This window comes from Phalacrocorax aristotelis, chromosome 6, assembly GCF_949628215.1.
Source record: "Phalacrocorax aristotelis chromosome 6, bGulAri2.1, whole genome shotgun sequence".
Taxonomy (NCBI): Eukaryota; Metazoa; Chordata; class Aves; order Suliformes; family Phalacrocoracidae; genus Phalacrocorax; species Phalacrocorax aristotelis.
The window spans coordinates 33,663,467-33,674,357 of record NC_134281.1 but is presented as its reverse complement, the minus strand read 5'-3'; the positions used below and the strand labels follow the sequence as shown (position 1 = coordinate 33,674,357).

Sequence of the window (10,891 nt, the reverse complement as noted above, 5' to 3'; positions counted from 1 at the left end):
GGTGAGAAGGGTGCTACAGTGAGAATATCCAAAACTACTGTTGTACAATGCGTGGCAAGTCACTCATCACTGAAGAGGCATGCACGTGAAGGTGCGCATGGGGATTAAGGAGTGGAGTGTAGTGGTGCAGCCAGAAGACTGTTCTGCAAGGAGTCAGTGATCCTCACGCTTACTGCCTTCTCAAATACCCAGGTGCAATGTAAATAGCCTATGATCGCTAACCAACCTGCTGTAGCAGTGTCCATGATTACTCAGGTATGTGTCTCCATACCATGGACACCATGTGACTGCTCTTTGTAGTAGTAGAATTAATCAGGGTATGCACAATAAATGTGCATGGATTCCGTATGAGACCAGTGTATTGTCCACCTGAAATATTATATGCACCTGTTCAGGAATTGTAACTCTATTGAGGTAAGGATATTGGAGCATACTGTCCAAGGGACTCTTCAAAGCTAAGTCCACATTCCAAGCTTGTCTGCTATGAGTGACTGATGAATCTGTATCATGGGCAAGACTCTAGAAGAGTACTAGCAATCCTTGGGCTGGCAAACCTTACCACAAATGAGAACTCTGCACAGTGTGCTGTGATCCACAGGGAAGAGCTTGTCCAGTGCTGCAGTTTCTATCTTTTACTCAAACTTAGTTAACCAGCTTTGAGTGCTGGTGCCTGTCTTATAGAGATCCCAAAAGAACCGGCACCTCCTTGGTGCATAACATTATGCTATGTGGAAAGTTGGATCTGCTTATTCATGCAACTAACTCAAACTAACTATCTTGCTCCTTCCTGATATCCTGGAATTGTGTGTTTATGTCAGTAAAACTATGTCGCGCAGGACTTGGCAGTTTGTCAGCACGGTCCTTCAGAGGGTTGATTTGACATCAGACTTAATGTGTGGGAGGGCCAAATCCTGGGATTTTCCAATATTTTTTTTTTCCACACGACATTTCCCATCTCATGGAGGACAGGCCAGTTGAGAGAATAAAAGGCCGTAGTAAAGGCAGGGTATTACACAGTCCAGACACTTGGAGCTGAACTTGATCTTCAAGTCCCTATTCAGCAACTTAGCAACAGAAAGCAGTCACTGAGAAATATTGCAGAGGACTTTTGCCACCTGCCACCACAACTGCAACCTGTGAGTATAAATGGAGTGTGTTATTCTGTTTCATTGCTCAGCTAAAGGAAAACTGGACAGATGGAATTCTGTGTTGGCGTTCATTAAAAGCTGTTTACATTTAAAAGCTATCTTGCTATTAAGAACTGTTTAATATTAATAATTTCCTAAAAATGGAAATCTTATTTAAATCTTTAGAATAATTTTTAAAAAGTATGTAGAAAAGATTGCATAGATAGTGTTTTATATTGAATTGTAAAAAGTATTTGCTCTTTACAAACATTTTTTCCTTTGATCTTTCATAGCTGTCTGCTTGAAAGAGAAGAGAAAACTCCCAGAAAAATGATTTGCTTGTGGTTCCTATCTCTTGTTGCTTATGGTAAGTGTGTATGTCTCTGTGTAGAAAACTAATTGATGGTAGTATTAGTGTGCCTGTTCTGTTTGAGCTCAGAATTAAACAGAATTCTTGAACCTGACCTAATTAGCTTGAGGCTAGGTTCACACTGAAGAATCTCTAGCTGCAATGGCATGTTTCCTTGCTTGTCTGTCAAATACATAATTGGCTCCTATAGGTTGCTATGACGTCTACAAAGCTTTCTGTGATCGGACATAGTTTCACAGGCTGAAGTCCCTGTATGTGATGCTGACATGCATGTTTTGAAGCTTGCCAGTTAATTGTTTATAAATAATTGCCACTACTTTTTATGCAGTTTCAGACATTGACAAGTTTGCAATATTTATAGAGCTTTACATACCCTCTTCTAGAGAGAGAGGAGGGAAAAAGTCAGGCACCAATTTTTTGATGTCTTTTCATTCTAGGACTTACAATACTACAGGGGGTGAATTGTTGGACATACCATTATTCAGACACAAACATGACCTACAGGGAAGCAGAGTTGTGGTGCAGAGAGAGGTATACACACATGGTTGCCATTCAGAATAAGGAGGAAATCAACTATCTCAATAAGTTCTTACCCTTCAATCCGGGTTACTACTGGATTGGAATCAGAAAAATTAACGAGGTATGGACCTGGATTGGAACTAACAAAGAACTGACAGAAGAGGCAAAAAATTGGGCTTCTGGTGAGCCAAATGGCAACGGGAACAACGAGGACTGTGTTGAAATCTACATCAAAAGAGGGAAGGATGATGGCAAATGGAATGATGAGCAGTGTGACAAAAAGAAAGTTGCCTTGTGCTACACAGGTATGGTATGATAAAGGCCATTTTAGTGTGTCCCTGTGGAGATGAGATGTTGGGTGGGATGAGTTGTTTAACCATGTCTTACGTATTAACTACCTGACCCTGTAAGCACTTATACACTTATCCTTACTTACAGGGCTGAGGTTGTTCTTGTTCTAAGAGCTGGATTGATCTCACTTACCTTCTAGCTCCCAGAATATTTTACATCTTTTATGAGCAATTCAGCAGACATTCTCTATAATCAGTGGAGACGAACAGGCTTTTCCAGATGGTGACTTTCATCTTACTATCAAGTGGGTGTCTCAGCTAGATAAGAATGACACTTCTGGAAGCATCTGTCTACTGACTATAGACCACTGGATGAGATTAGACACTTTGTGTAGAGGTGGCTAAGGCTAGGTCAAAAAAAAAAAAAAAGCAAGTCAAGTATCAGCCAAATTAGAGCCACGGTGGGTTAATGAAGAATGTGCCTATTGGGGATTTATACCTACCCTATAGTATATTGTTCCTTTTGCATGTTAAATATTGCTAATATCTACCTGAAAACAAGTGGTCATGGAGTTTCCCTCCAGTAGAATCCTTTCACAGTGAGCTAGTCTGTCAAAGGTGTTGATTTCTTAAATGCTTCTGTGAAATGACAGGGTTACCTTATGTACCAAACACCCTGCTTTTCTTTTGCTATATACAGTGCTGGTTTAGTGCCAGAAAGATAAACAAAGCACTGGCCAGGTTTCATTAGTGGCCATTGCTGATTCTTTTATAATTTGCTGTATTTTTTTTTTATAGCTTCTTGCAACCCATCTCTCTGCAGTGGCCGTGGAGAATGCATAGAGACTATTAACAATCACACCTGCCATTGTAACCCTGGATTCTATGGGCCTGAATGCGAGTTTGGTAAGATTACTCCTTCCTCCTTTTCAGCTAGGGTGATATTCATGCTAGCTAGTATTCGGTTTGTCTGGCTTGTTGATTTACCTGCTCAGCCAATGAAACTGACTGTGTACTTTCTTGTGTTTCTTTGAAGTTGAGAGTTGTGATCCACTAAATAAACCTGATCATGGGAGCCTCGAGTGCAGCCACCCATTGGAGAGCTTCAGCTACAACTCATCCTGCACAGTTCAGTGTGAGGAAGGCTATGAACTGACTGCATTGGAATCTCTATACTGTACCTCTTCTGGGGTCTGGTCTGCCCCCCTTGCAGCGTGCAAAGGTGAGCTCCTGCAGCAGTGATAGATGAGCTTTCTACATTGTACATAGCTCTGTAAACTTCAGTGTTGCTCTGCCAGTAGGTACAAATTGAAGTTCTGGCCCATTCTTTTGTGATTAATTATGTGGTGAAGGTGCTATTTTATTGCAGCACACAGGTCTCTGTTTCTGAAGAGATTAAATGGGCAGGATGAATGTTCTGGCCCTGATCTAGATTTCCTTGTGGGGAACAGGGAATGGAGATGATCTAGCCATGAGACTGCTCACAACAGGCCAGTTACTCCTCACTGTAGGAATTATGTTTTGAGGTGTTCAGCTTAGAATAAGCTACTGTTTGAAGCAAATAAAAGCATCAAACATCACCAAGCAGCAGTCAAAATGGGAAAATTTTGGATGTAACTAGTTGCTGTAATGAGCTGCAGATGAATTTACAGCCTTGCCTTAAGAGTCAGTCTTCCATTTTGAGATCTTTTCCACTCCTATCTGCTTTCTGAAATGGCAGCATAGTAGATCTCCTTTCTAAATCTGCTTCCATTTAGGGGATATGCTGCTTCAGGAAAGAAAAAAATCTTTTTGTGGTTTGTTCCAAGCTAAGCTCTCTGCTGTCTCTTATGCTTTTCAGCTGTGACCTGTCCTGCCTTGGAGATGCCTGCTCATGGTGCTGTGAACTGCTCCCATCCCTCTGTGGAGCTCAGCTGGGGTACCACCTGTGAGTTCACCTGTGAGGAAGGATTTACCCTGACAGGACCAGCCACACTGCAGTGTGGGTCTTCTGGGGCCTGGGACAGGCAGCAGCCGTCCTGTGCAGGTACCTTTCCTTATCCCTGCTCACCCAAGCACTTGGGGTTGTCAGCATTGGCATGTTGAATCCCTGAGGCATCTGTGCTGACTGCTGTTGTGATCTGTGTGTTGCAGCTGTGAGGTGTGAGGCTGTAACATGGCCAGAAGAAGGCTTTGTGACCTGTGACCACACTCCTGCAGATCTTACCTATCGCTCACATTGTGATTTCCACTGCAGCGAGGGCTACGTTCTGGATGGCCCATCCAGCATTGAGTGCACAGCACAGGGACAGTGGTCAGAGCCAGTACCAAAATGCAAAGGTAAGACTTACTGGGTTGGAAATCATCAATCTAAGCTTAGGGTAGCTTAAATAGTCTGAAGAGACTTCCTCATTCAAGTGTAATCAAGGAGTACGTCATCCCCAGTGTGTTTGTAGCTCTTTTCATAAGCAGATCTCAAGATGGGCTTCATTTAGCCTGTTTTATTAAAGGGGAAACACAGTGCAGGGTGACAAGCGACACTCAGGAATTGTGTCCCCAACACACAGGATAACAGGCTTGTAGTGGAGAGTTCTGACAGGAACTGTTTATTCCCTGCACTCCAAATGGGAACTAGTGTCTGTTGCTGCAGTCCATTTGTGGAGTATAATCTGGAGCCAGTCTCAGGATAGCTTGCATGTTTTAAGTGCATGTTTAAGGGTTCTGGCTGCACCGTGCAACATGCTGAAACCCCTGTTTCCTGAGACACTGCTAAATCTGAAGGGAAGTACTATGGCTTTGTAGGGGACATCTCCACGCAGGGTGTGTTCGTCTTGTCAGCTCAAGGAGTGTCTTGACTGACTCCAAGCTAAGCTCTCTGCTGTCTCTTATGCTTTTCAGCTGTGACCTGTCCTGCCTTGGAGATGCCTGCTCATGGTGCTGTGAACTGCTCCCATCCCTCTGTGGAGCTCAGCTGGGGTACCACCTGTGAGTTCACCTGTGAGGAAGGATTTACCCTGACAGGACCAGCCACACTGCAGTGTGGGTCTTCTGGGGCCTGGGACAGGCAGCAGCCGTCCTGTGCAGGTACCTTTCCTTATCCCTGCTCACCCAAGCACTTGGGGTTGTCAGCATTGGCATGTTGAATCCCTGAGGCATCTGTGCTGACTGCTGTTGTGATCTGTGTGTTGCAGCTGTGAGGTGTGAGGCTGTAACATGGCCAGAAGAAGGCTTTGTGACCTGTGACCACACTCCTGCAGATCTTACCTATCGCTCACATTGTGATTTCCACTGCAGCGAGGGCTACGTTCTGGATGGCCCATCCAGCATTGAGTGCACAGCACAGGGACAGTGGTCAGAGCCAGTACCAAAATGCAAAGGTAAGACTTACTGGGTTGGAAAATACAGTTTTCTCGTCACTGGACAGCACACTGAAATCTGTATTCCTATAGGGTCCTGGCTGCAAACTAAACTCTGTGCTGCCTCTCATGTTTTCAGCTGTGACTTGCTCTGCCTTAGAAATGCCTGCTCATGGCTCTGTGAACTACTCCCATCCCAAAGTCAATTTCAAAATACATGTGCATCTACTAGTGCAAGAAAGAGGACCAAAGGCAGGAAAGTCCTTAATGACTCTCAACCATTTCTTTTTGTATTTCAGTTGTACAATGTGAACCACTGAGCTCTCCTGAGAAAGGCTCTATGGATTGCTTACATGGTGCTGGGAACTTCACATACAACACAGCCTGCTACTTCAGCTGTCTAGAAGGATGGAGGCTCAATGGTTCTCATGTTCTTGAGTGCAGTCGTTCAGGAAACTGGAGTACTAGTCTGCCCACATGTGAAGGTATTTGACCTGTGACCAACCAGAGGGAGGGGGCACTGGGGTTTCTCGTCAAATGAGGTATGGAAGGGTGGAGGAGGTAACACCAGCCAGTGAGCTAGAACTTCTAGCGAAGCCTATGAATTAAAAAGCCCAACAAAATCTCTCAGTGTGTTGTCTGAAAATAGAAGGGGGGAAAATTCCTAAAAGGTCTTGATGAAAAAATGTTAATTTTTTTTTTATCCAAACACAAAAGCCACAACCTGATTTCTGGTTGGTTTGTTTGGTTTTTAATTAAAATACTTCTCATGTTGAGCTTTTTCTGTATGAATAAAGAAAAAAAGGTTTCTCGAAAAACAGAACCTTGTGGGGAAACCTGCATTCATAAATCTGTTTCTCAGTGGAAAAGTTTATAGATTTGTTAATTTGGTGTGATAGTTTCTTGGGTAAGCTCCTAAGCCAAAAGACCTCACAGAGCTTTTCTGTCAACTTTACAGGACAGCAACCTCAGCCTTGCCTTCCCATTCAAGGCAGTAAGAGCTCTGCCCCTGTCCTCAGTGGGAACATACTTGCCCTGCTTGAAATGCTTTTGCATTTCCTAAAAGCTAAACTCCACTTTATTTGCTTGTGCAGAATTTAAATCCTTGAATAATTTAATCGATCTCAATAGGATTGCTCAAAGAGAAAGACAGCAGAGTGGAAATTAAAACACAAACTGAAACATGAAAAATAAAAGATGAGCATAAATTGTCATGGGAGGCTGGAGGTTAGACAGACCCTGATATAGCTAGCTTGTTGCCTTGCCATTGCTTTGGCGATGTGTGGGATAATTTTTAGTACGCAGCTTTTTACCTTGTGTACAGGATGTGTTGTGTCTCAGCAAGAGAAAACTTAGGGGTTACAAGCTGCAATTCTGGCTCCTCTTGACGAGCACAGGGAAGAGGAGGAAGTAGAGAGGGCTTCAAAGACTTCGCATGACTCTTGATCTCACGGAAATTTTTTCATCCTATCAGCTTCTGAACAAGTCAGCTATGCCTCTGTGGGCATAGCAGCCACAAGTGCCTCCCTGTTGTCCACAGCATCATTCCTCCTTTGGCTTGCAAGACGTTTCCGAAGAAAAGGTGAGCAATTGGATTGGGTCTGCTGGTTTTATTTAGCTTCCTGAAAAATTTTCAGTGGAGAAAAAAAAAAACCCACCTCCAAACCCCAATACCTTGCTTTATGAAAAGTGAAAATTCACGTACTTAAACAAATTCCAAAATTATTTTCAAGAAGCCTCCATGTTTGGCTCTTGGATTAATATATAAAAACAAAAAGTAGTAAAAACCAAATGTTTAGAAAACAAGAATTAGAAATAAAAAGCAACATTCTATTCATCAGTAATTACTGCCAGGGAAAGTGAACAGGAATGTGAGACGGGGCTAATGACAACACTGTAATAAATGCCTGTGAGATTTGTTGCTAGATAATGGCTTTTTATCAGATATTCAGAAATTAGAGGGTTTTTAGCAGAAGAAAAAGTTTGCATGAGGGGGCTTTTATCTTGAAATGCTAATAACTTTTCTTATTCTTCTTGCAGCAAAGAAATTTACTCCTTCCAGGTAAGTTGTGTCTCAAAAAGCAGCATGAAAAACACTGCAATCACTTTGCTAAAATCCATTTGATATAAACCAGTTGTCATTAAAGTACTTCTCATTTCTGTTTTCTGTAGTAGCTGCCAGAGCCTAACCATCGAAGGTAGCTTCCAAAGTGCTGCCCAGAATGTCTAACTCCAGGTGTTTCAGGTAAGCATATGAGAGAGCTGCGCTCACAAATTCTCTTCCTTTTATTCACACAAGCAATCAGAGCTGTTAATTGCTATACAGTTGCGGAAATAGCAGTATGTTCTTTGGGGTACCTAATATGCATCTTGGCATTGCATGGAAGTTCCTAAAAATACCAATTTATTGCTTTAGAAATGGTTATTCAGTTCCTTAAGGATGATTGTGCTTAGCATTCTGTCCAGCTGCGTAAAGTATTAGGAACACTTCTGTGCATTTTTGCTACCTGCTGCATACAAAATTCCTCTGAAATGAGAGCAAATACAAATCTATGCCAATTTTCCAATTTATAGAGGAATTTTGTTCTCTCTGCAGGAATTGAAGCCATCTTTACTTTTGACTCAGAGATACCTGGAGAATGAAACTGCACCCAAATCAGCGCTGCCCAGATGTTTTTACGTCTTGCTGACGAGACGATTGACCTTGTGTACTGCTCAGAAATTTTGAACTCAAGCTGTCTGGTGTTTCCATTTAAGACAAGCAGAGAGTAAAACTCTGTCCTTCTGGCAGAATGCTGTCTATATTCAGTCATGTAGTTATCATAACTGGGAGCTTGCCATCTCTTGTCCAGATGGTGAACAAATAGTAAGCTACTGCCTAAAGAGGAGGCTGGTTTCTCCTCTGGTCTACTCCAAAGGTACCTTGGTGAGGTGAAGACATGCATTATTTCACATCACTTACTACACTGCTGGAGATGTCTTCTCTGGAGATGTATGGGTAATACTTGCAGAAACAGAATAATCGGGATGAAAAAATACTCATTGAATAGCCTTGAAACCATTGATCTGGTTTATAGTTGAAGTCAGTTTATTTTAAAAGGATGTCCCAATCAATAAATATGCCTGTAGTGATATGGGCAATTATTTGGGTTTCTGCTGCATGTCCCAGCAAGCTTAGGGACTTCAAACTTTTTTTTTTGTTGTAATAGCACTAGGAATCGTAGTGCCTATACTAAGTACTTCGGTTTCTGAATGCAGCAAGTAGATCTAAAATGATCTCATCCCTGTGGGATTATGTACTGTAATACAGATGTATCACAAATATTTAATTGTGTAATTTTTACTGTGGATATTTCTTGCTGTTAACTGTAAATGTATTGTAAAATAGCTGTTCCTGAGTAGGTCTGTGGCCATTCATCTGGTCCCAGGTAATTTTAAAATGATTCAGAGGTGTTTGTAAGGATTTAATGCCAGTACACTATTTACAAATAAAATGGAAGCCTGAGATTTGTATGTATGTATATTGCAACTATGATTTATTAAGCTGTTTAAGGACTTCAAATGAGAATGTTTTTCTTAGTAAGTTATATTTAAGTTATAAATTAAGAATCTCTGAATTAGAATCTGATATGTATTGTCCTATTTGAAACAGTATTTAATAAAATGTTTAAAATGTAATGCTCCCTTTTTGGAAATGTACATCATTTAAATTATTTAGGTCAGCTCTGTGGGATATGGCTTCAGCAGCAGAATGTGAGGGGTTGGGGGAAGACTAGCTGAACAGCAAGGCTGTCCCTTATTTCGCCTTCTGTTTTCATAGCAGGCAAGGAAAGAGTAGCCAGCAGATGGCACTGACTGCCTGGGAGCTAGCACAGCCAGAGCTGGACCCCAAACCAGCGTCCCCAGTCCTGAAAGGAAGGAAGAAGGCTCAGCGATATGTCTGGTAAAGCAGGTGCCTGGACCCCAGCATTGGGCTTTGAGAGGGGCATGCTCAGGAGAAGAGGAAAGCAGTAAGAGAAACGAGTAGGTGACCTTGGTGCATGGTTAACAGCACAAACCCCTCAGCCCATGCAGGTCTTTTGCAGCCCTTTCTGCTGGGAAGCTAGCTGAGTGCTGGGAGACCATGGGCTAACAGGTGAAAGCCCAGCTCTGGGGATTAGTGATGACTGCTGTCTAGGGACCTCCACTGCCACCCTGGCTTGGACTGTAGCCAAAGGCTCTGCCATGGGCTAGTGCTGGCCAGGTGCCAGTGACAGCTGGACACTGCTGTGGCCACCCTTCCCCAACCCCTGACATAGCCACTGTGCAGTTTCCTTGGCTCTCCATAGCTGCTGCCAGCAGCCGTGAGATGCATTCCTGCCCTAGGCAAGGCTCAAGAGAAGCCATCAGGCCTGTGAGCAAGGGAGTCAATTAAGGGGTGCTGCGCCACAGTGGATGGGGTCCATTGCTGTTTATCCCAAACTGATTAGCGAAATGAGAGGCTGTCAGCGCTTCCCCCGCCTTGACAAGGTGGGGCCCAACCGTGTGAGCAGATGTAGATCAGTAATCCTTCAGGTTCCCTGAGGGGACATAGAGATTAGCCTGAAACGCCCTGCTCTGAATCCCTGCAGGAGCTGTTTTGAGAGCTAAACCACCACATGGGTCCCCCAGCCTGCCCTTGTTGTTGTCCTCTACATGCATGGCCCTGTAGCATCCTCTGGAGATCACTGCTCAGGCCAGCATGGCTCCTACCCTGCTGCAGTCAACACAGCCCAGCTTCTCCTTTCCCAGGAGTTGACCAGATCTGGTGCTTCTAGCATCTTTCCTGGGGATCTTACAGGAGCTTTATTGCCAGAAAAGAGACTATAAAATTATCCCCTCTTTCTCCAAACCTTCATCCCATGTGACTTCCAGAGGCAGCAGGTGTGAGACCACATTTCAGTGGGATTAGTCCATCTCTCCCATATATCCCAAAGGCCAGACAGAGACTCCCTGAAGGCGATCCCCTTCCTTCCAGTGACTTACAGGTTACATCTATCCTCATAACTAATGTTAGTCCAGGGCACAGGCAAAACCCTAGCCTGCGCCTGTCCAAGTCACTTGATTCTTGATCCTCTCCTGGCACTGGTTTTTCCTGCTTCAGGATATGAATTACCAGGTATGATGTCATGGTGTGCCCAACCCTTTAGGACCTTCAGGAAGTCACTTTATTTGCAGTGGATGTGTCTCTGTCACAGTGCCTGTGAACACAGCTCTTCTGTTTGCTATCTG

At 43.4% G+C, this 10,891-nt stretch overlaps 1 protein-coding gene across 1 annotated transcript; it reads left to right on the top strand.

Annotated features, from left to right (window-relative positions):
- The first annotated feature begins 938 nt into the window (after window positions 1–938).
- SELE (selectin E) lies at window positions 939–9,333 on the top strand. The gene is made up of 14 exons (XM_075097005.1): window positions 939–1,136; window positions 1,421–1,494; window positions 1,935–2,321; window positions 3,105–3,212; window positions 3,343–3,528; window positions 4,147–4,332; window positions 4,440–4,625; window positions 5,184–5,369; window positions 5,477–5,662; window positions 5,941–6,126; window positions 7,116–7,223; window positions 7,682–7,703; window positions 7,814–7,886; window positions 8,238–9,333. Exons 2-13 carry the CDS (start codon window positions 1,458–1,460, stop codon window positions 7,869–7,871), a joined length of 1,836 nt encoding a protein of 611 aa, XP_074953106.1. The 5' UTR covers window positions 939–1,136; window positions 1,421–1,457; the 3' UTR covers window positions 7,872–7,886; window positions 8,238–9,333.
- Window positions 9,334–10,891: the final 1,558 nt, after the last annotated feature.